We start from the raw sequence: 25,213 nt of genomic DNA on the forward strand, positions 1-25,213 counted from the left end.
TTAACACTGAGGAGAGAGAGAGAACTATGTATATGAGGAGATTGCTATTTTAATGAGATCGATTGTGGTGATCATTTCACAGTGTATAAAATATATAAATTTTTGTCGGTTATACCTCAGTAAAGCTGGGGGAGAAAAAAGAAAAATTAGGACCAGCCTTGGAGGTTTTATCAGCTCTCTGTGAGGCATATGGCTACATAGTAAAGGGATAAGACAAAAGGATGGACATGGTGGTTAGGCAACCATATCCAACTCAATGTCTTAATGATGATTGACTAATTTCATTGTCAAATTACCAGCACCTAGTGCATGGAAGATTGTGGGTGGCAATAAGTACATGTTGAATGAATGAATGGTTTTAAATGTTCTCAGTCAGAAATATGCAGCATTTAGGGTTACTATGTAGAGTTTATGAGAAAAAAAGCACAATGAAATTAGTCAAAAAACAGCAGAGAACCATGTACTAGTATTTCACATTTTAGGAACACTTCTGACTCCATGTAATTTATTCTTTTAAGTAAAGGCTATTTTTTAAATGCAAAAGGAATGGAGGAAGAAAGACAGATTTGAAGGAGATGATAATGAGAGAGGAAGGACCCAGCCAGAGTAGCTCAGTGGTTGAGCATTGACCCATGAACCAGAAGGTCAAAGTTCAATTCCTGGTCAGGGCACATACGCAGGTTGCAGACTCAATTCCCCAGAAGGGCGTGCAGGAGGTAGCCAATCAATGATTCTCTTTCATCATTGATGTTTCTATCTCTCTCTTCCTTTCTTTCTGAAATCAATAAAAATATATGTTTTTAAAAAAGGAAGGGAGGAAGGAGGAAAGAGAGAGATTGAGTGACATTGAATATATAAAATGGCAGTTGATAGAGTAAAGTCCCTAGGGAAGCAGATTAAGATAATCCAGAATTTAATGGATTAAATAAAAAGAATACTTCCAGTATAACACATGGGGGATACAATTTAACAAAAGGAAGATAAATGATCCAAACAAAAAATGGGCAAAGGACCTAAGTAGACACTTTTCGAAAGAGGGCATACAGAAGGCCGAGAGACATATGAAAACATGCTAAAAGTCACTAATCATCCAAGAGATGCAAATCAAAACAACCATGAGGTACCATCTCACACCTGTCAGAATGGCTATCATCAACAAACGACAAGTGCTGGCGAGGATGTGGAGAAAAAGGAACCCTTGTGCACTGCTGGTGGGAATGCAGACTGGTGCAGCCACTGTGGAAGACAGTATGAGTTTCCTCAAAAAACTAAAAATGAAACTCCCATTTGACCCAGTGATCCCATTTCTAGGACTATATCCCAAGAAACCAGAAACACCAATCAGAAAGGATATATGCACCCATATGTTCATAGCAGCACAATTCACCATAGCTAAGATCTGGAAACAGCCTAAGTGCCCATCAGCAGATGAGTGTATTTAAAAACTATGGTACTTCTACACAATGGAATACTATGCCGCTATAAAAAAGAAGGAACTTTTACCATTTGCAAAAGCATGGATGGAACTGGAGAGCATTATGCTAAGCAAAATAAGCCAGTTGGAGAAAGATAAATATCACATGATCTCACTCATATGTGGGCTTTAATGATCAACATAATTTGATGAACAAGAATAGACCCAGAGACAAATGGCAGGAGTGGGAGGGGAGGTTAGAGAGCAACCAATGGACACACACAACACTGGGGCGGTGGGAGCTTGCCCGGGGTGGGAATGGCTGGATGTGGGGGAGTCAAGCGGGCAAAAAGGAGACATATGTAAACCTTGAGACAATAAATAAAATAAAAGAGAAGTACAAATCAAATAAAAAATCACATGGGAAAAAAGATGGGTATGAAGGCCGAAACCGGTTTGGCTCGGTGGATAGAGCGTCGGCTTGCGGACCGAAGGGTCCCAGGTTTGATTCCGGTCAAGGACATGTACCTGGGTTGCGGGCACATCCCCAGTGGGAGATGTGCAGGAGGCAGCTGATCGATGTTCCTCTCTCATCGATGTTTCTAACTATCTCTCTCCCTTCCTCTCTGTAAAAAATTAATAAAATATATTTTTAAAAAAAAAGATGGGTGTGAAGTTAGATTTGTTGGTGGAGAATAGGAAGTTGACAGCTTCAAGACTTAAAATTAGAAGTAAGTTGGGCTATTATAAGGACTCTTCCTGGGCAATTGAGAACATGGAGTAACTCAAACTAGACTAGAAGAAGATGGGTGCAGATGCAGGAAGTTTTATTGATTTTGAAATGGAAAGAAGAGGGAGTTGTAGTCTGATGGTTTAATGAGGCAAGCTTACTAGCTGGTCTTGCAGAGAATGGATGGAAGGAAGATTAGGAAGTTTCAGGGCAGAGAAGTAGACATCTCTGGAGTGGAGGGTGCAAGCTTAGTAGAGGAAAACAGGTGTGCTGAGCAATGTTGAATGCCTGTTTGAAGTTGGCGATCTTGAATTTAAATTGAAAACAGCATGTCTAATTGTATCATTTTTCTCCACCAATTTCAGCTGCTTGGGTATAAGCGCTGAGAAGGCTGATGAAATAAGTTCTTAGGTTTATGCAGGTTTGAGGTTTGTTTTTTTGTTTTGTTTTTAAATATATTTTATTGATTTTTTACAGAGAGGAAGGGAAAGAGAGAGTTAGAAACATCGATGAGAGAGAAACATCGATCAGCTGCCTCCTGCACATCTCCCACTGGGGATGTGCCCGCAACCAAGGAACATGCCCTTGACCGGAATCGAACCTGGGACCTTTCAGTCTGCAGGCCGACGCCCTATCCACTGAGCCAAACCGGTTTCGGCGCGGTTTGAGGTTTTAACAGAAATGGCCAAAGAGGAAGGGACAGGGGGGTTACAACCCTGTGACACAATAATTATTATAAAGAGCTCTGAAATATGGACTGGACATGAATGGATGTGAGGAGAAGTAGAGGTGCTGATGAAAAAAAGAGAGCATGATGGGGTCAACAGAATGGAGGTCTAAATGAGTTTGGAAAACTGTTGAAATGGTGTACTAGATATAAGAAAAGCTCAAAGAATAAGAAGTTGTTTGAAGAATGGGATATTTGATCAATGGTAGTTCTGTTTCTGATGTTGACAAGATGTAGGTTATAATGTGAATAATGGATTAGATGGAGTAAAAGATCATTGTTGAGGAGATCAACCTGAGAGTTGAGGTTTTGATTTGGTCATCTATGTGGATGTCAAAGACTTGGAGAATGGTAAAGAGGAGTCATTGTGGATCAGTGACCAGGTGATCAATACCTAACAATAAGAGGAAAGGGAGGGTGGTATTGCTAGATGGTACAAGCCTCACAAAAATATAGTTTGTAAGAGTGAGGAGAAATAATATTCTGTAAGTGACAACAAAGAGCAAGGAAAAATACTAAAGTCACCACTTGGCCCTAATTTTATGGACTACGTGATAATCAACTGAGAAAGAACTAGAAGAAAGGCATTATCCTAAGGGATCAGCCAGAAAGGCAAGGAGGTAAGGGACTTTCCATTCAGAGAAGATATGTGGCTTGTGGGAGTGTCCTGACCACTAAGAGGAAGTTCTAGGGCATTGAAGGGGTCTGAGGAGAGGAAGGTTGGGGGATTGGGTCAGATCAAGGGGAAAGCAGCATTAAAAGCAGAGAATTCAGGTAGTAAAGAATGACAAGGTTATGAGAAACAGCGATCAGGCTATCAATCCCCAGAAGGAAAGTAGGGGAGGGTGGGGGTAAGGGGAAGAGATCAACCGAAGGACTTGTATACATGTATATAAGCCAAACCAATGGACATGGACAACAGGGGGATGGGAGCATGAGTGTGTGCGGCGGGGGGGGGGGGGGGGGGGAAGGTTGAGGGTTAATGGGGGGGATGAGGACACATTTGTAATACCTTAACTAATAATAAAAATAAAATAAAAATCTTCTACTAAAAAAAAAAAAAAAGAATGACAAGGTTAGTTGGCAGGTGAGATGGAATTGGTCGCAATGGTCTTGAAAGAAGACAGACACTTAGTTCTAGCTCTATGACCCTTTGGGATAGTAGAGCATCTGGTCACTCCTTTAAGCTACTTATGGCGAAATATGAGTAACATTAAAAGTATCTTTAAAGCCCTAGCCAGTTTTGCGCAGTGGATAGAGCAATGGCCTGCAAACTGAAGGGTCCCGGGTTCAATTCCAGTTAAGGGCACGTACCTCAGTTGCAGGCTCCCGGGCATGTGAGAGTCAACCAATCGATATGTTCCTCTCATGTCTGTGTTTCTCTCTGTCTCTCCCTCTCCCTTCAACTCTCTCTAAAAATCAATGGGAAAAAAATATCCTTTGGTGAGGAAAATAAATCTATATATATAGAAGCCTAAGTGACTGATCAACCAGTTGCTATGACACACAATGACCACCAGGGGGAAGACGGTCAATGCAAGAGCTGCCCCCTGGTGGTCAGTGTGCTCCCACAGTGGGAGTGCCACTCAGCTGACCAATGGGTGTTAGACGCAGGGCTCACATCTGGCCACTGCAGCCCAAGACCGCAGTGGAGCAGCAGTGAGCCCGTCAAGCAGTGGTGGTGGCAGGTGCTGCGGGGCCTGGATGAACAGGAGCAGCAGGCAGGAGTGGCAGGTGGTGTTGGACTGCCAGTTTCCGGCCTGATCCCCGCAGGCTATGCTAAGGGCCCACCCCACCAGTGCACGAATCTGTGCACCAGGCCTCTAGTAAATAAATAAATAAATAAATAAATAAATAAATAAATAAATAAATAAATAAATAAATAAAGTATCTTAAGAAATTGTTTTATTGGATTCTGTAATAGACATATAGAAGATCAGTGATAATTTTTACTCCTTTGCTCAAATCACACTAAGACATATAGCAAAGCCAAAAGATGAGACATTTGATAGGCCATTATTCCATTAAGGAAATTCACACAATATTGTATCTTTAGCAGTGAGGAACAATGAGAAAAGTACTGGCCTAGGAATCTAAAGAAATTAGTTCTGGTCTCATCCATGTCATTTGCTAGTTGTGTAACTATTTGTCATTTAATCTTCAAACTTTGCTTTCTTTTTCTATAAAAGTAAGCTGACAATATCGGCTCTTCCTTCTTTGCAGAGTCTTATGAGGATTCAGTGAGAGCATATATATGTGCTGTCCACATATTTTGTTGTTCTTATTAAGAAAGGGACTATCATGAATCTTCAAAATATCTTTAGTGTGTTGGAAAGTCACCACTGTTGACTTTGGATAATGATTGGGGGGTACTTTTCCTTAGAGGGAAAGACCTGTCAGTAGAATCTTTAGTGGGTTAGGTTCTTCTTAACCTGTGCTCCCAAAGTTCTGGAGTAAAAGCAAGGTGAGATTTTAATTTATACAGGTGACAGTAGGATAACTAATTTGGAGATCAGGAACAGTAGTCCTTTGGATTTTGAGTAAAATCTTAAATAAGCTATGTACTAGATATACTCGATTAGACTACTATGTAAAAAATTGACTGAATGAAATTCCTCTTAAGATGTTATAACAAGTACATTGTTTTAAGAAGTTTTAATGCATTGCTTTTATATTAAAAATGAATTATCAAATCAAAGAATTGGTTTGTAAAGATTCTGTGTTCCTTAGAAATGAATTAATACACAAGTAGATGATTTTTAACAGGTATTTGTCCTCAGTGGCTACATGGCTTAAATATATATTGTATTCAGTTATGTTTTTAATCATTTAGATGTTTTTAAACTGTTAATATTTTTACTTTAGTTTATCTTGCTTTAAGATTTTTGTCTTTTAATGAAAATGACTCACTATATAAAAAAATATTTAAATCAGTGGCCTAATTGACTTATTTTCTTTTCTCCTTAGGAACTGAGAAAAAGCTACAATACACAGCAGTTAGCTCTTGAACAGCTTCATAAGATCAAACATAACAAGTTAAAGGAAATAGAAAGAAAAAGGTCAGAGCTAATACAAAAAAAGAAACAAGAAGATGAGGCTATAAGGTAATATAGCTGATAAAGTTATTATACTATTAGAGGCCAAGAGCATGAGATTCAGGCACTGGAGCAGGGGGGAGGCATGTTCCTCAGCCTGGCCTGCGCCCTCTCACAGTCCAGGAGCCCTCAGGGGATGTCCAGCTGATGGCTTAGGCTCGCTCCCCGGACATCCTTAGTGCTGCCGCAGAGGCGGGAGAGGCTCCTGCCACTGCCACTGTGGCGAGCCATGAGCCCGTGAGCCCGGCTCCTGCGTTGAGCGTCTGCTCCCTGGTGGTCAGTGCGCATCATAATGACCAGTCGTTCCACCGTTCAGTTGATTTGCATATTAACCTTTTATTATTTAAGAAGATATTAATCTAAGAATTCTAATTTTGTTACCTATACCTCTAGTTTGACTACAAAAATTGAAGGGGAATAAAGGATAAATAAAAGGATTGTCCTAAGATACTAGTTAAATTCTAAATTTTAGAAATTCAGTTCTTCTTTTAGGAATTGAATTTAAAGTAACCAATTTTATGTTTCATTAGTGAAAAATATGGGCTTTGGAATCAGACCTGAAAGATGAAAAAAAAAAAAATACTTAGTTTTGTAGAGTGATAAGACTGATTGTAGAATTTCATGTTGTGCAGTTCCCTTTGTACCACTGAGATTTATCAGTTGCCTCCATTTATAGCAAAGAAAAGTAGGACAGTGTGGTGTCTGAAACATAGAACCCTTCACTTAGAGCAGTGATTTTCAGCTTTTCATCTCATGGCACATATAAACTAAATACTAAAATTCTGTAGCACACCAAAAAATATTTTTTGCCCATCTGACAAAAAAAAAAAATAGATATAGCTACTCATATCTCTTTGCTATAACAAATATATAATTACCGTATAAGAGTACTAGAGGCCCAGTGCAAGAAATTCATGCACGGGTGGGGTCCCTAGGCCTGGCCAGCAATCAGGGCCTATCAGGGCGCCTTGCCTAGTCCCGATCGGGGCCCGACTGACCGGGGCCTGCAGGATGGGGGGAGGGACTGCGGGAGGTTGGCTGTGGGAGCTCACTGACCACCAGGGGGCAGCTCCTGTGTTGAACGTCTGCCCCCTGGTGGTCAGTGCACATCATAGTGGCTGGTCGACCGGTCGTTTCAGTCGTAATGGTCGCTTAGGCTTTTATAGATATAGATACTTAAGTATATATTATCTTACATCTAAATAGATGTAATATTTCTTCAGTTTGTCAAGAGCACGATCTATTTTATTTTTATTTTGTTTTTAAAAAGTTAGGACATTGTGCAAACTCTTTCTCTTTTATGTGAAGGAAAGCAAAGCAAGGAAAAGAAAACTTATGGAGAGAAAATCTTAAAAAGGAGGAAGAAGAAAAACAAAAGCGGATCCAGGAAGAAAAGACCCAAGAAAAAGTTCAAGAAGAGGAAAAGAAAACTGAGGAGAAACGATGTAAGGATGCGGGTAAAAATAAGATTTGATTTTTCTGAGACAGAGCAACAAAAGGAAAAAGAAAGATTCTGATGAAAGGCAAAAAGAAAATTAAAACAGATAATTATCTTAGAATCAGAAAAAAAGTTCTTTTCTAAATTAAACTTGGATGAGAACTGTGTAGACTTATTTAAACAAACTGAGGGTAGCCCAGCAGGTATGTCTCAGTTGGTTAAGTGTCGACCCATGAACCTGGAGGTTGCAGTTCGATTCCTGATCAGGGCACATGCCTGGGTTTCGGGATTGATCCCCAGAAGGTGGTTACAAGAGGTAGCCAATAAGTGATTCTCTGTCATCATTGATGTTTCTATCTCTCCCTCTCCCTTTCTCTCTGAAATCAATTAAAAAATATACTAAAGAAAAAAAAGACTGAGTGTAGAAATCTTAAAACAACATTGAGAAAAAAAGGTAAGTCATCACTATAAACAGACCATGATGTGGTTTTCATAATCTAAGTAAACAGTTTCAAATATTTTTTTCAGCTAGTGTAACTAAACTGTTTATATATTTTTTTTATTTCTTTATTGATTTCAGAGAGAAAGGGAGAAGGGGAGAGAGAGAGAAACATCAATGATGAGAATCATTGATTTGCTGCCTCCAGCAGGTCCTCTACTGGGGATTGAACCCGCAACCCAGGTATGTGCCCTTGGCCGGAATCAAACCTGGGACTCTTCAGTCCGCAGGCCAACGCTCTATCCACTGAGCCAAATCAGCTAGGCCTAAACTGTTTATTTTAATGAAACAATAAAATTTTAAGTCTTTGCACATTAAAATTTTTTAGAACATTACTTTGTTTTTTATATACCATTCCTAAAATATTTTTTATTATTATATCTCTTTTAAATGTATAGATCATTAAATCCTTGATAATACAGTGTGTTGAAAGTTTTATAAGCTAAAACATTTATTCTACAAATGACCAAAGTAAAATATCTTAATTTTATCAAGTCTAGTGTATTTGTGAGCCCTTCTGTGGTTTTTCTTTTAGAGCCATACTGTAAATATATAGATCTCCCTTTAGTCAACCCTGGTTACTTGCTAATCTTCTCATCTGTGACCTCCCTTTTTGTGCTCTTTTTCCCTATTATATTCTGACGTCACAGATCAAACTAATAAGCCACTTGCTGCTTCCACTTTGCATGGCTCAGCCACCAACACTCCCTTAGATCCCTGCGCATGGTACACCTGCAAGTTATCTCTTTGTTTTACTGCAGGGGTCCTCAAACTTTTTAAACAGGGGTCCAGTTCACTGTCCCTCAGACCGTTGGAGGGCCAGACTATAGTTAAAAAAAAACTATGAACAAATTCCTATGCACACAGCGGCGGCAAAAACACCCGGCGGGCCGGATAAATGTTTTCGGCGGGCTGCATGTGGCCCGCGGGCCGTAGTTTGAGGACTCCTGTTTTACTGCCTCCAACTTTACTTAAGATGAACATCCTTGTTTGCTTTTATAGTGATTCTAAGACTATTCAAGATATTTAAATCCTAACAAGACTATACAAATGGATTTTCATCATACAGTTTGGTTCTCAGTTTTCTTTTTTCTTTTACGTGTTCTTTATTGAGTCATAGCAAAATGTATACATGAAAGTAGCAAATAATGACAATTGTCTTCTCTTTAGGTGAGCCAGCTAGTGAATTGGTGAATTATAGAGCTTTATATCACTTTGAAGCAAGGAGCCATGATGAGATGAGTTTTAATTCTGGGGATATAATACAGGTAGGAACAAAGTCTTTTTATCTCATGAACTGAATACAATGTAATATCTTTTTTATCTGCAGTTTCACTTTCTGTGATTTCAGTTACCCTTGGTCAATCACAGTCTGAAAATATTAAATAGAAAATTCCAGAAATAAAACAATTCATAAGTTTTAAATAGCATGCCATTCTGAGCAGCATGATGACATCGTGTTCCGTCTCGGGTGGGATGTGAATCATCAGTGTCCAGCATATCTGTGCTGCATACACTGCCCACCCCTTAGCCACTTAGTAGACATCTTGGCTATCAGCTTGACTCTAGCAGTGTCACAGTGGTTGTGTTCAAAGTCTGCATCCCTTTACACTGTAAAAGTGTGGCTTTCTAACCACTGTTAACCCTTCTTTTCGTTTCCACAGGTTGATGAAAAAACCACAGGAGAACCTGGTTGGCTTTATGGTAGTTTCCAAGGAAAGTTTGGCTGGTTTCCATGCAACTATGTAGAAAAAATGCCATCAAGTGAAAAATCTGTGTCTCCTAAAAAGGCCATGCTTCCTCCCACAGTATCTTTATCTGCTACCTCAACTTCTGAGTAAGTTTTTTTTGTTTTGTTTTGTTTTTAAACATATTTTTATTGATTTCAGAAAGGAAGGGAGAGGGGGAGAGAGAGAAACATCAATGATGACAGAATCATTGATCGGCTGCCTCATGCATGCCCCTTACTTGGGCTCAAGTCCTCAACTCGGGCATGTGCCCTTGACTGGGATCGAACCCGGGACCCTTCAGCCCATAGGCAGACACTCTGTCCACTGAGCCAAACCAGCTAGGGCTCTGAGTAAGTTTTCAGCTAACAGTGGAGTTTATATAGCTCTGCAAATGAGTGAATGCCCAATATGTATTTATGTCAGCCTGTGACTTAATTGTTTTATCATCTGTACTGGACTCTTCAAGAGTACCTCCTGTTCTAATGTTAATACTGAAACTTGGTAATTTAAACATAGGTCATTAGTTTGTACATGAATTCTTTTTTTCCACGAATTGTGTTTAAACATTATCCTATATCCTATATAATAAAGAGGTAATATGCAAATTGACCATCACACCCTCGCACAAGATGGCCGCCCCCATGTGGTCACAAGATGGCCGGCAGGGGAGGGCAGTTGTAGGGGACTAGGCCTGCAGGGGAGGGCAGTTGAGGGTGACTGGGCCTGCAGGGGAGGGCAGTTAGGGACGACCATACCGACAGGGGAGGGCAGTTGGGGGCGATCAGGCTGGCAGGGGAGCAGTTAGGCATCGATCAGGCTGGCAGGGGAGTGGTTAGGGAAGCCGTGGGCAAACTACGGCCCGCGGGCCAGACCCGGCCCGTTTGAAATGAATAAAACTAAAAAAAAAAAAAAAAAAAAAAAAAAAGACAGTACCCTTTTATGTAATGATGTTTACTTTGAATTTATATTAGTTCACACAAACACTCCATCCATGCTTTTGTTCTGGCCCTCTGGTCCAGTTTAAGAACCCATTGTGGCCCTCGAGTCAAAAAGTTTGCCCACCCCTGGGTTAGGGGGTGATCAGGCTGGCAGACAGAAGCAGTTAGGGGCAATCAGGCAGGCAGGCAGGCGAGCGGTTGGGAGCCAGCAGTCCCGGATTGTGAGAGGGATGTCCCAGATTGGAGAGGGTGCAGGCTGGGCTGAGGGACACCCCCCCTGCACAAATTTCGTGCACCGGGCCTCTAGTATATTATATTACAAATTGATACATTGGTAGTGCTTTATTAGATTCTAAACAATTAAGTATACTTATAAAAGTTTTATATTTACAGATCACTTTCTTCAAATCAGCCAGCATCAGTGACTGATTATCAAAATGTATCTTTTTCAAACCTAACTGTTAATACATCATGGCAGAAAAAGTCAGCTTTTACTCGCACTGTGTCCCCTGGATCTGTGTCCCCTATTCATGGACAGGTATGGATCTTTAATATTTTTTGCTTTATTTTTTGACATTGCTCCTGATTCATATAAAATAGAATGAAGATTTTTTGTACAAAGGCATCATTTACTAGTTTAACCAGAGTTTGTAGCACTTAGTTTTGTTCTTATTATTCACATGTGATATGAAGAAATTATTATTACTTAGAGGTTTTTCAACAATTCATTCTCATGGTATCAAGCTATTAGCAGCTAAGATTTCTAACCTCAAAATACCATTTTCACAAATCAGATTATAGTATTCATAATTTTTAGTTATTTTAAGAAGAGATTTGGACTTGGTTTTTTTTTGTTTTTTTGTCTTTTAAGTCATTTGTGTGGGAACTGTGTTATGTATATTTAGCCTCTAACTTAGATATATAACTATTGCAAGCATTGTTAATTAACATTATTTTTAAAATTGCCGACTTCGTCAGAATAGAGTCCTAGAGATTTCACCTTCACTCAAAAAAATGTTTATTGTGTGACTGTAGGTTCCAGGCATTTTATTATGTGCTAGAAATTTAATGGAAAAAATCCTTGCCATTAAAAAGTCATAATCTAATGAGACAGACATATAAATAAATAACTGTAAAGGTTTTAATTATGAGGAACTGCAAAGGTTTTAATTATGTCAGCACCGTTCAGAAATCAGAGAAAATAATGTTTGGAAGAAGCTTTTGCCTTTTTGTTATCGATGACCTCAAGAAGAAGTATAATGGGTGCAAAACCTAAATTAGAATGGACTAAGGGGTGAAATTGGAACGCAAGTTTAAGACTGTTCTTTAAGAAATTTGGAAGAACAAGTAGGTAGAAAAGTAAAGAGATGGAAGAGATAGACGATTCAGGAGAGGGACTTGACAGTGTAACACTATTTTGAGAAAATTGGAGGGTGTACAAGATTAGAGCTCAGGTAAAGAGATTAGCCTTGCCAGCCAAACAAAACCACTCCTGCTCTGAGGAGTCACCTGAGTCCACTGCCGGAGGAGACATTGGACACTGGAGGAGAGACAGGCTTGCAGTAACTTTTCCCTTTGCATTTGTTCTGTTAGCTACAGAGTAGCCAGTGCTCACTTTCTGTACCAGTGGTACTTAATGCCAAGATTTGTCCTTGCCTGGTAGGCATTCAGTCTAACTTACCAGAAGGCTACTCAGATGGTTGTCTGTCATATACAATTTCAAGTCAGTAGATTAAGGTTGTCTTCAGTCACCATCTATCTATATATATAAAAGCCAAGCAAGTGGAACGACCAGAACTACCGGTCGCTATGACATGCACTGTGGCCAGCCAACTGGCCCGATCAGGGCCCCGATCAGCCCCCACCCCGAACAGGGATGGGGCTGGCCAGCCAAACTCCCACGGCCCCTCCCCCCAGCCAGCTGTGTCCCCCCACCCCGGCCAATCCCACCCTCGATTGACCCCCCTCATCGCTATTGGGGGCAGGGCTGGCTGGCCAACCTACCACGTCCCCTCCCTCTGACCAGCATGGGCCAGCTGGACCCCACCCGTACATGAGTTCATGCACCGGGCCTCTAGTTAGTTATAAGTCACCACCATACCAAACTCATCTGCTGTTTGAACAGGAAGTATATCCTGATTATTAATGTTTTGTTTCTAATTTTGTGGTTTTGTATTCACAGGGACAGGTTGTAGAAAACCTAAAAGCACAGGCCCTTTGTTCCTGGACTGCAAAGAAAGATAACCACTTGAACTTCTCAAAACATGATGTTATTACTGTCTTGGAGCAGCAAGAAAATTGGTGGTTTGGGGAAGTACATGGAGGAAGAGGATGGTTTCCAAAATCTTATGTCAAAATCATCCCTGGGAGTGAAGTCAGACGGGAAGAGTAAGCATTTCTGAGTGTTCTCACGATGAGTCAGCCTCCTGGTTCAGAGGTCATCACTCAACCACTGAGCTATACTGGTCAAGCAGTGCTTAAAAGACATTATTTTTTTATTGTCTGATGTTGTTCAGTAATATATATATTTTAATGTGGTGTGCTCTAAACCAATAGTAAGATTTATGTATTACCCTTGTTTTTCCCTATACTGATTCATGCTCCATATGTAATTTACCAATAACTGCCCATTTGTTAATGCACTCATGTCTTTTTTTTTTTCTTTAAATTGATTTCAGAGAGCAAGGGAGAGGGAGAGAGAGAGAGAAACATAAATGATGGGAGGGAATCATTGATCAGCTGCCTCATGCCCCCAACTGGGGATTGAGCCCACAACCAGGCATGTGCCCTTGACCACAATCAAACCCTGACCTCCTAGTTCATAGGTCGACACTCAACCACTGAGCCATGCCAGCTGGGCACTTATGTCTTTTAAGTCCCTTTAGAAATGCAAAATAATACATTTGAAAAACTTGATAAATCATGTTGAAATTACTTTGATATATTTAAAAATTTAGAAGTTTGATATTTGGCAGTTCTTACTCTAGGATTTTGTGTATGAGAATATTTGTAGCCTGTGTACTGAGGTAATAGTTAATTTTAAAAAGCGCTTAAAAAATGTGCTGCTAACACCTGCTGTATTCATCGAATACCTTTCTTGTTTTTTGATTATTGATGTCCCTTTTTGTTTCTTTGTTTTATCTGTTTGTGTGTTTATTTGGCAGGCCAGAAGCTCTGTATGCAGCTGTAAATAAGAAACCTACCTCCGCAGCCTATACAGTTGGAGAAGGTGAGCTTTTGACAATTTGTATATTAGATGGGAGTCAGATTACCAACTAACTTCCCACAGTTGTCATTCTCCATGCTTCTCTGTCTTCGTTGTTGAAGTGAGGTTAGGAAAACCAGCCCCTTGCCTATTTCACATGAATATTGAGGATATATAAAACATATGACTGAATATACTTGACACTTTTAAAAAATCATTACTATAAAATTTCACCATACACTGCCTCAATAAGTAAGATCTACACTAATAAAAGAGAAAAATGGTAATTGGCGTACGACGATACCCTTTTCATTGGCTAATCAGGGCTATATGCAAATTAACTGCCAACTATGATTGGCAGTTAACTGCCAACAAGATGGCGGTTAATTTGCATATGTAGGCACAATGCAGGGAGGCGAAAGGGAAAGCAGGAAGAAGCCCCCTGCCACTGACAGTGATCGGAAACCCAGGGGGGAGCTAAGAGCTGGGGGGCAGGGCAAAGGCGGCCTGCCGCCCTGGCCAGTGATAGCAGGAAGTAGGGGTGGAGCCAGCGATGGGAGCTGGGCACGGTCGAAGCTGGCAGTCCTGGGAGCTAGGGGTCCCTTGCCTGGGCCTAAAGCGGAGCCCACGATCGCGGGGCCACTGCAGCTGCGGGTCCCCGCTGCCCGGGCCGGACGCCTAGGCCAGAGGTGTTAGGCCTGGGCAGGGGCGGAGCCTGCAACCGCAGGGAGCTGGGGGTCCCCTGCACAGGCCTGACACCTCTGCCGGAGGCCTCAGGCCTGGTCAAGGGGCCGATCCGGTGATTGGTGATCGGAGGGTGATGAGGGTCAACTCCTCTGGCCGAGGCATCAGGCCTGGGCGGGGCGCTGAGCTGGGGATTGGGGGGATATGATGGTCCCCTTGCCCAGGCCTGAAGCCTGGGTCAGAGGCGTCAGGCTTGGGTGGGGGGTGGAGCAAGCGATCAGAGGGAGATGGGGGTCCCCTGCCCAGGCATGATTCCTGGGCCAGAGGCCTCAGGCCTGGGCGGGGGCCAGAGCCAGTGATTGGGGGGAGATCGGGGTCCCCTGTCCGAGCCTGACACCTCTGGCGGAGGCGTCAGGCCTGGGCAAGGGGCCGATCAGGTGATCAGAGGGTGATGGGGGTCTACACCTCTGGCTGAGGCATCAGGCCTGGGCAAGGGGCAGAGCCAGCAATCGGAGGGGTCTGGGGGTCCCCTGCCCAGGCCTGATGCCTGGGCCAGAGGCATCAGGCCTGGGCTGGGGGCAGAACCAGTGATGGGGGGAAATGAGGGTCCCCTGCCCAGGCCTGACACCTCTGTCAGAGGCGTCAGGCCTGGGCAAGGGGCCGATCCTGCGATTGGAGGGGGATGGGGGTCAACGCCTGAGGGCTCCCAGTATGTGAGAGGGGGCAGGCTGGGCTGAGGGACACTCCCCCCCCACACACACACCCAGTGCACGAATTTCGTGCACTGGGCCCCTAGTCATAAATAAAAAGTATAGCAATGGGATAGCACAAAAGTTTTTGTTTTCCTGCAATTATATATATCCACATTATTGATGTTTAGGATGTAAAGAAATTTTAGTATATTTAGTTTATTTACGAATTGCATTTTAATTACAGTGTACCATATAAATTATTAAGTAGAATTTGAAATCAAAATACACTTTATTATAAATATTACAAAGAATATTTATAGCCCTTAGAATTGTTTGACTAATAAATTATTTTGATCTTGTTATTCTGAAAAATTAAATAGAGATTGTCTACTGTCTTTGCAGACATTTTTTTTCCATGAATAGTTACAATACAGGGTGGGGCAAAAGTAGGCTTACAGTTGTGAGTACATGAAACAGGGTTTATTTTTGTATTATTATTTATTAATTATTGTATTATTTTCCATGCAAACAACTGTAAACCTACTTTTTGCCCCACCCTGTAGGTTTATAAGTGAATTGTATATGTTCATTATAAAATTAGTTGAATAGCTGAAGTACAATTTATGTTTATGTTGCTCAAGAAAATCAGTTTAATGGTAAATTAAACAAATTCGTCAGTATCTCCTCTAATTAGAGATTCTGTGCTACAGCCTGAAATATACAAGGATGAATAAAACATAGCCTCCAAGCTCACAGAGAATGGGGAAATAGGCATACACTTGTACTAAATTCGCTAATGAGTGAACAAAACACTGTTTTGAGTGGGCCCTGTGACTCCACAGAGGTGGCATCCTACTAAACAATGAGTAGGCCTTGCACGGTGACAGAGGAAGAAGATCTTGTGGACAGAGGGAATGTCAGGAGCCAAGGCATCATTGTGAAAGGGAGTTTCAGGTCCCCAGCGAGGCTGGAACCCCACATTTACTGTGGGAATGAGTGTTGTGAAATGAGCCTAGCAAGGTAGTGAGGAGCAATTTGAAAAAGGACCTGGCTTGTTGCAGCAGATCCAAATATTATAATCATTTTTATTTTGTTAAATCAGCTAAATTGGCTAATACTGGAAATGTGAATAATAAATAGGTTCTAGATCAAGCATGTCAAACTCGTGGCCCACAACGAATATTTTTGCAGCCCAGTATGTAAGAAACGTTTTAATAAAAATTTTGTAACTTAATTGTTAAAATATCCTGTTATACATAATCTATAATAATAAAAGCGTAATATGCTAATTAGACTGGACGACCTTTCAGGTGAAGCCAGGGCTGTGAGGGAAGCCAGGGTCTCGGGTGCCAGAGGGAAGCCGGTGCCAGCAGCCAGGGGAAGAAAGGCCTAATCTTGCACGAATTTCGTGCATTGGGCCTCTAGTTATTAATAATGAACTACAACATTCGCTAATGACTGATTACTATAATTGTTTTGCATTCATTTCCCTTACATGCCTTATGCACAGGCACACCATTTCTTTCCACTAATACTAGCAGCGAATATTTTAGCAACCGATTGCCACATCATTAGTCTTGTACTGACTTGTTTTGGTGTGCGCAACAGGAAATATTTCGCTTTCGGAGAACAAAAATAGCTTTATTTGCATTACACTTATTAATTTGTGCAGTTATTCAGTGTCTATTAAGTAAATGCTCAAGAAAAAATACTAATTTTTATTAAAATGTTCTATTATGTTAACGATGACTCATTTATTTCAGCCCTTTGTGTTCAGCATGTCTCTATCGAAATAAGCTTACGTTTCTATGAAAATTGAAGCTTTTGTTTTTTTGTGACCCACATTAACTTAAACCTTGTTTATTTGGCCCGTGTGAGCCTTTGAGTTTGACATACTTGTTGTAGGTGGTGTTTCTGGTCATCTCCAGTTGATGATGTATAGATCAAATCCCATGTTGACAAATTAAAACCCTAAAGAAAGAAAGATCTCTAAAACCTGGTCATTGACTGCTTCTCCTAAATTTGCAATCATAGGAACCAAAAACAAAGCCAGTATTAAAAGTTAGACATTTCACTCAAGGTCTTTCATTACGAAATATTTATTGAGCTTCTACTCCATGCCACACACTGGGCTAAGAGCTGAGTCCTTGTGATGGAATTTGGCCTCTAATACTGATGTCGGCTGAATATTGGGCATTTCTACAGGTGTGTATATAAAATAATTAAAGAGAAAACAACAGGTTAGAATATATTTTCTGTAAGAGGTTAAATTTTTTTTTCATATTTTGACTCTGTAAAGTGGAGATACTGATATCTCTTCGTAGTTTTGGGGTTATTCTCTGTGATATGATGATAATGATGGTAATAATGATGATACAATTAAAAAAAAGAAACCCCACAATAAAGCTTTATGTGAAATCAAATCTTTTTCTGATAAATTACTAAATAATTGCTTCATTCTTTTTTCTGTCTTAATATCTCTTTATATTGTTTCCTTAAGTCGTAAGATCTTTTACAGTAAATTTATTCAGGATCTTAGAAATTAACACAATTTTTTAACTTCTGCAATTTTTCAACCAAAATTTGTTCCTTTTTGCTTTGTTTCCTACAGAGTATATTGCACTTTATCCATATTCAAGTGTAGAACCTGGAGATTTGACATTCTCAGAAGGTGAAGAAATACTGGTGACTCAGAAAGATGGAGAATGGTGGACAGGCAGTATTGGAGATAGAACTGGAATTTTTCCATCAAATTATGTCAAACCAAAAGATCAAGAGGTAGAGTTCATTCCATTTTGTTTATCAAGATTTATACTTAAAACCGAGACTCGTGAATATGGTTTTGGTCAGGCTGCTTTGGTTACTAGAAAACCACTCAAGGTAGTTCCAGTAAAATAGAGTTTATTATAGGGATCCTGTTAGAGAGAGAAGGGAGGCAGGATTTGATGAAATTATAAGAACAAGAGACATAGGTATGACTGGGCTTCATGGCAACTCCCATAATCAGGGAGGCTTTATAAGGAACCATCTTGAAGGAGTTTGTAAATCTTTAAGATTCTGACATTAATATGACTCAGCCTATATTGAGTTCCTATTTCTTTTTATCCCACCAATAATATCGTATACTGCAGCAGTTCTTAAATTTTTTTGTTTTGGGAACTTTTTACATTCTTAAAGAGGTTTTTTTTTGTTTGTTTTTGTTGTTTTAATATATGGGCTATATCTAATAATACTTTCCATAAAACTGAAATTTTAAAAATATTTTTGCCCTAGCTGGTTTGGCTCAGTGGATAGAGCGTCCGCCTGCGGACTAAAGCAGTGGTCGCCAACCATTCGGACCTCACAGACCACCAGTGGCCCGCGGACCACCGGTTGGCAACCGCTGGACTAAAGAGTCCCAGGTTCGATTCCGGCCAAGGGCACATGCTGGGGTTGTGGGCTCAATCCCCCCTAGTAGGGGGCGTGCAGGAGGCAGCCAATCAATGATTCTCTGTCATCAATAATGTTTCTGTCTCTCTATCCCTCTCCCTTCCTCTCTGAAATCAATAAAAATATTTTTTAAAATATATATATTTTTAAATTTATTTTAACATAGAAAAGTTAAACTCATTGCATAGTAACATAAATAACTTGCTTTTTATGAAAGAAAAAAAAAACTATATATTTCCAAAAAAAAATTTAGTGAAAAGAGTGGCATTGTTTTGTTTTTGAAAACCTCTTTAATGTCTGGCTTAATTGAAGACAGTTAGATTCTCACATCCACTCTGCTTCAGTACTGTTACTGCAGCTGCATCCACTAACAGAAAAAAATTTAAACTCTTTCACTTCTTATTCAGATTCCTAAAAAGAGGAAATGTGATTGGCCCAACTTATCCTGTAAAGTCAAACAGGTGATAGTTGCTGGAGTAAAGATCTTTTGTTCTTAGGTCAGGTTCGGGGGGGACATAGCAAAAAAAATTAAAAATAAAAACATTTTATTTTTGCTCCTATGCAGCAGGAGCAGAACTCACATATGCCTTAATGCAGTGGTCGGCAAACTGTGGCTTGTGAGCCACATGCGGCTCTTTGGCCCCTTGAGTGTGGCTCTTCCACAAAATATCACGTGTGGGTGTGCATGTACAGTGCGATTGAAACTTCATGGCCCATGTGCAGAAGTCGGTATTTTGTGGAAGAGCCACACTCAAGGGGTCAAAGAGCCGCATGTGGCTCACAAGCCGCAGTTTGCCGACCACTGCCTTAACGTATCCAGGACACATAGACTGTATGTGGTGCTAACATAAATGGGGCATATTTGGCCTGTGTAGTCACATTGAATATTCAGGAAGAATTCAGAAATGAGCTATTCCTGTTGTCGGGATACACATGAGTCACTTGTCTCTATAATGCTCTGTTAGCAGACTAGAACTCCCCACAAGTGTTAGATTCTTAACTTTTTTGGTTAATGTAAGGTTAATTGTCATTTTGCTCTTCATTTAAAGAAACCAGGGAATTAGACGTCTCTAATTCCTAATAACCTTTGTACTTTTACATCTGGATTTTTGGAAAATGGTAAAACAGTATGTCTTCTCCTTACAGAGTTTTGGGAGTGCTAGCAAATCTGGAGCATCAAACAAGAAACCTGGTATGTATAGTGATGAAATGAAAAAATTACTGAAGTGCTTCATAGCCTGGAATTCATAGTTTCTTTTTTTTTTTTTTTTTTTTCAGAGATTGCTCAAGTAACTTCAGCATACGTGGCTTCTGGTTCGGAACAGCTTAGCCTCGCACCAGGGCAGTTAATACTAATATTAAAGAAAAATGCAAGTGGGTGGTGGCAAGGGGAGTTACAGGTAATAATCTTCAAATAACATGTATCGGTTTTTATTATAAAACTAGTGCATGCTCATTAAAATCAAAACTAATAAAAATTTTAGATCACCATTTAGAGGTGGTCTACATGAACATGTTAGTGTATAATGATTCTCTCTAGTCTTTTCACTGTTTATTTTTAGCATAGTTGAATTGATATTTTAAGTAAGAATATATGAAGAATATTTTTCTCTAAAGACATAATTGTTTTCCAGTTATACCTGCTTTAATAAACCACAGGTCACCTTCTTAAAGGAAAGCATAGCATCATCTTTACCTGGGATAACCCCAGGCTTACAGCATGGCCTCTGGGAGAAAAAACATGGTCCAGGCCAGGGGTCCTCAAACTACGGCCCGCGGGCCACATGCAAATACAAATATTGTATTTGTTCCCGTTTTGTTTTTTTACTTCAAAATAAGATATGTGCAGTGTGCATAGGAATTTGTTCATAGTTTTTTTAAAAACTATAGTCCAGCCCTCCAACGGTCTGAGGGACAGTGAACTGGCCCCCTTTTTAAAAAGTTTGAGGACCCCTGGTCTAGGTTGTGCCCTGAGAAAACACTACCCATTGGACTTCCCCCTCATGATCTTATGTTTTTGAAACATCAGTGCAAAGAAAGGAAGTGCCGGCATCAGTGAGCCTGTTTTTTGTCCCTGCAATGTTAGCAGAGACAGTTATTGCATATGTTTTGATACAGAGTGTTTTTTTTTCTCTCTCTCTCTACTAAAATTTCATTGTTAAAATTAAAGAGCATTGTAGGATTAAAAGATGATGAGAGGTACAATAGTTGTATTTTTTTGTAAGATTCATATATGATTGTGATGAGGATAAACATAGCTTCATTCTTGCAAATTAGTCTTACAATTTCTAAAGAATAGTGGATGTTCAAAATTCAGTACCTTTTTGAATAACCCCCTGAAATCCCACCTTCTGATTTGCTTTGAAGATTGACCCAACTAAGTGGGAAACATGGCTATCCACAAATTTTATTTGTGGTCTCCTGATTAACGAAGTTCCAAGAGGTGTTTACTGTGGGCTGTGCTATTTTAAGTGCTGACTTGAACTTATTACAAGAACTCTAGAAAAGTGTTTTTAGTTTATAAATATTACTTGTGTGAAATATGCAGGTAATTCTGAGCCTGAAAGATCTCCAAATAGACTTCCACAAATAGTGTTTTTTAGCTGCACTTTGAGCTGCATGTTGAGTCTTCCAGTTGTTTGATATTGACCTGGAAGGCCAATGCAAAATTCATGGCTTCCCAAGACCACCCTTACTTTTGACACCAGTTTTAAGTTTGAAGGTCTCTGGACCACTCTGAAGTTCAATAATTTGCTAGAACTCACAGGACCTACTGAAAGCAACAGTAGTCCCCAGTGGATGCCTGAAACCACAGATAGTACTGAATCCTCTATATACCATGTTCTTTCTTTTACATATATACCTATGATAGTGGTTAATTTATGAATTAGACATATTAATAGATTAATAAAAACCAATAGTAAAATAGAAAAAGTATAACAGTATATATTGCAATAAAAGTTATGTGAATGTGATCTGTCAAAATATTTTATTGTATTGTACTTTTCACTTAAAGGAAGACCTTTCTAGCTTCTCTTTGGCATATCCTAATTGCCTGCATCACTACTCTTGTGCTTTTGGTCCATTATAAAATAAAATAAGGGTTACTTGAACACAAACACTGCGATGCCATGACATGACAGTGGATATGATAACCTAGATAACTACTGACTGACAGGCAGGTATTGCATACAGCATGGATACACTGGACAAAGGGATGATTCACGTCCTGGGTGTACAGAGAGGGATAGTGTGAGATTTCGTCACGTTACTCAGAACAGCATGCAACTCAAATCTGAAGAATTGTTTATTTCTGGAATTTATTACTTAATATTTTCAGACCACATTTCACTGTGGGTAACTGAAACTGTGGAAAACAAAACCATGGATTAAGGGGGACTACTGTATTATACTCATGGTTACAGTTTATTACAGCAAAAGGATGTAGATTAAAATTAGCCAAGGGAAAAGATGTGTGGGGCAGGATCAGGAGGGTTCCAAACACAGAGCTTCCAATTCTCTCCCAGTGGAGTCCTGATCAGCACTAACTTCTCCTTCCGACAATACCCACAGAGTACTGCCAACCAAAGGAGCTCACTTGAGCCTTGCTGTCCAGAGTGTTATGGGGGCTCTATCACATAGACATGGTTGGCTGCCTGTATGGCTGAACTCAGTCTCTCCAGAGGTTGAGTTCATACTACGTGACCCAGAGCACCCACCCACCATAAATCACATTGTTAAGACTCTCTGGCATGGTCAAGGCCCCAGGTAAACTCAGACACTCATCAGTCATGACATTCCAGAGGTTTAAAGATTACCTCCCAGGAGCCAAAGACAAAAACCAGACCTTTCTTTGAGCAAGGTTAAATTCTTTACTACACAGGATTTTTTTGTATGTTTTGTTCTTGTCTCAGTAATTTGTTTTAATCTCATCTTTCATACTCCTTTTGCTAATATTACAGGCCAGAGGCAAAAAGAGACAGAAAGGATGGTTTCCTGCCAGCCATGTTAAACTTTTGGGTCCAAGTAGTGAAAGAACTACACCTGCCTTTCATCCTGGTATGGAATGAGTTAACTTGTGTTTCATCATAGAGAATTTTTGTTAAAACTTGCAACTTCTCAGAATAGCTAACTCTGAAAAATATTAAAAATTTGTCCTTTCTAGAGAACTTTCTTTCTAAAAAGTTCTGTGTAGAAACAGCCAGGTGTTAAATGAATACTTGAACCTCTTCACTTCTTAAAATTTCTCAAAGTGGAATTACTGTACCATCAGACTTAAAGTGAAGAAGCAGTTCACTTAGATTTTTAACTGTAGTTTGAAAATGATAGTGTTTTTAAAACGGAATGGCCAAAGGAGCGTGGGAGAGAGCAACCAAAGGGCAATTTTAGGCAGATTTAACCTTTAATATTAGAGTAACTTATATCCTAGGGGAATTTTGACAGGTGAGCCTATAGGAATAATTAATTTGTTATCTTGTTTTTCTTTTTCTGGTAGTGTGTCAGGTGATTGCTATGTATGACTATGCAGCGAATAATGAAGATGAGCTAAACTTCTCCAAGGGACAACTTATCAATGTTTTGAACAAAGATGATCCTGACTGGTGGCAGGGAGAAATCAATGGGGTGACTGGTCTCTTCCCTTCAAACTATGTTAAGATGACGACAGACTCAGATCCAAGTCAACAGTGTGAGTAAATCAAACTATTTGCCTCTCAACTAGTGCAAAAGCTTTCATCTGCAACACTGCATTTATTACTGTTCTGGGTCATATGTTAAACTCGGCATTCTTAGCAAATGTATATGAATGTTTAAGAAATTGCCAAAGGAAAATTTCCACAATTTAGAAGTTATATTGCTTTATTTTAAATATTTGTTTCCTAGCTTCAGACCTTGCTATTAGATTTCATCTGAAAAACATATCATTCTTTTATGGGTTCTTTGGTACGACAGCAGTCTATACTGCAATTTCCCTTTACCACCATCATTGCAGTGGGCAGTGATCTTTTTCAACTTAATAAACAGTAGATAGTAAGTATCCTACTTACCTATTAAAAATTACCTTTTAGTGTATGTGCTATTAATTTTGCCACCCTTGCATTTATTTCCCACATATTTACACATCATCCAGTTAAGAATAAAATTTGAAAACTATTTAAATTGACTGTTTTCAAAACTCTCCTTAGATGATTATTTACATCACTAGGGGCCCGGTGCACGAAATTCGTGCACTGGGTGTGTATGTGTGGGGGGAGTGTCCCTCAGCCCAGCCTGCCCCCTCTCACATACTGGGAGCCCTCAGGTGTTGACCCCCATCACCCTCCAATCGCAGGATCGGCCCCTTGCCCAGGCCTGACGTGGGGACCCACAGCTGCAGCGGCCCCATGATCATGGGCTTCGCTTTAGGCCCAGGCAAGGGACCCCTAGCTCCTGGGACTGCCAGCTTCGACCATGCCCAGCTCCCATCGCTGGCTCCACCCCTACTTCCTGCTATCACTGGCCAGGGCGGAAAAGGCACCTGATTCTCTGATCATGGCTGGGGGGCAGGGCAAAAGCGGCCCCAGGGCCGCCTTTGCCCTGCCCCCCAGCTCTTAGCTCCCCCCTGGGTTTCCGATCACTGTCAGTGGCAGGGGGCTTCTTCCTGCTTTCCCTTTCGCCTCCCTGCATTGTGCCTACATATGCAAATTAACCGCCATCTTGTTGGCAGTTAACTGCCAATCTTAGTTGGCAGTTAATTTGCATATAGCCCTGATTAGCCAATGAAAAGGGTATCGTCGTACGCCAATTACCATTTTTCTCTTTTATTAGTGTAGATACCTCATGCCACAAGAGGTACATGAATCAAGATCTATTTCACTGTTTTTAGAACAAGGGTCCAGATCTCTAAGTGTGATCTTTGGTATTACATCAAATTATCCCTTGGTAGTTATCTAGCCTTTCTTATATTTGACAGTAAACATGAATTAATAGTAAATTAGACAACAGACAGTACTTGGACATACTTTTACCTTTATAAAATGGATGTCACTGTCCTCCATCTTTTGGATTTTTTTTTTTTTTTTTTACAAAATACTCATGATTTATAATTTTATCATTCTTGAGAAATTATCTAATAAATTTGACCTTTCATTGTAATTTAGTTTTTGAGAGGATATAAATGGTAACCAAGTCAAAGCTGAGATATGCTTACGATTCAGTGCAAGTATTGCGAATTTCTTTTATACTATAATTTTGAAATATTCATGCATTATTTTTACTTTGGAGCTTGTAAAGATGGTCCTCACCCGGAAAAAGACTTTCCTTTAGATAACACAACTAAATTTCCCAATTTGGAGGTTGGAGGAGTCTAGTTCTTTATGGTTTGAACATCCCCAAATATATCTCAGGGTTTCAGGAGAAGTGGTAAACTAAAATATAACAACCTGGGTTACCTAAGTGAATGACCATTTTAAGCTCTGCGGATGGTTTGGCAGTTTTGGGTGCTTGCCAGTTGATGTGATCAATTAGGAATGCCCGAGGCACCTTTCCTGAATCAGAGAGAGCAAGAGACTTTCAGACCTGCTGGGTCTGGAAGAGCTGTGGCTAGTGATCCCTGAAGGCATTCCATATGTTCATACATTTGGTTTTTATAGTGT

At 40.2% G+C, this 25,213-nt stretch overlaps 1 protein-coding gene and 1 long non-coding RNA gene across 10 annotated transcripts in view; both read left to right on the top strand.

Moving 5' to 3' along the window:
- The window catches only part of ITSN2 (intersectin 2), a 108,539-nt gene that overhangs the window by 49,443 nt on the left and 33,883 nt on the right, over positions 1-25,213 (top strand). For 8 of the 9 annotated variants that reach the window (XM_059660415.1, XM_059660416.1, XM_059660414.1 and 5 more), the window contains 12 exons: positions 5,839-5,975; positions 7,275-7,411; positions 9,074-9,171; positions 9,568-9,740; positions 10,965-11,109; positions 12,754-12,959; positions 13,736-13,800; positions 17,764-17,930; positions 19,728-19,773; positions 19,860-19,981; positions 22,544-22,640; positions 23,077-23,268. In XM_059660415.1, the coding sequence (XP_059516398.1) occupies positions 5,839-5,975; positions 7,275-7,411; positions 9,074-9,171; positions 9,568-9,740; positions 10,965-11,109; positions 12,754-12,959; positions 13,736-13,800; positions 17,764-17,930; positions 19,728-19,773; positions 19,860-19,981; positions 22,544-22,640; positions 23,077-23,268 (1,585 nt within the window). Of the gene's footprint in view, positions 1-5,838; positions 5,976-7,274; positions 7,412-9,073; positions 9,172-9,567; positions 9,741-10,964; positions 11,110-12,753; positions 12,960-13,735; positions 13,801-17,763; positions 17,931-19,727; positions 19,774-19,859; positions 19,982-22,543; positions 22,641-23,076; positions 23,269-23,462; positions 23,697-25,213 lie in introns of those variants that run through there. The other variant, XM_059660422.1, reaches the window with a different exon arrangement.
- On the top strand, positions 2,078-5,822 carry LOC132213592 (uncharacterized). The gene is made up of 3 exons (XR_009448032.1): positions 2,078-2,572; positions 2,814-3,663; positions 3,947-5,822. It is a non-coding gene; the product is annotated as an uncharacterized LOC132213592 (long non-coding RNA).

Source organism: Myotis daubentonii, chromosome 12 (assembly GCF_963259705.1).
Source record: "Myotis daubentonii chromosome 12, mMyoDau2.1, whole genome shotgun sequence".
NCBI classification, from domain to species: Eukaryota; Metazoa; Chordata; class Mammalia; order Chiroptera; family Vespertilionidae; genus Myotis; species Myotis daubentonii.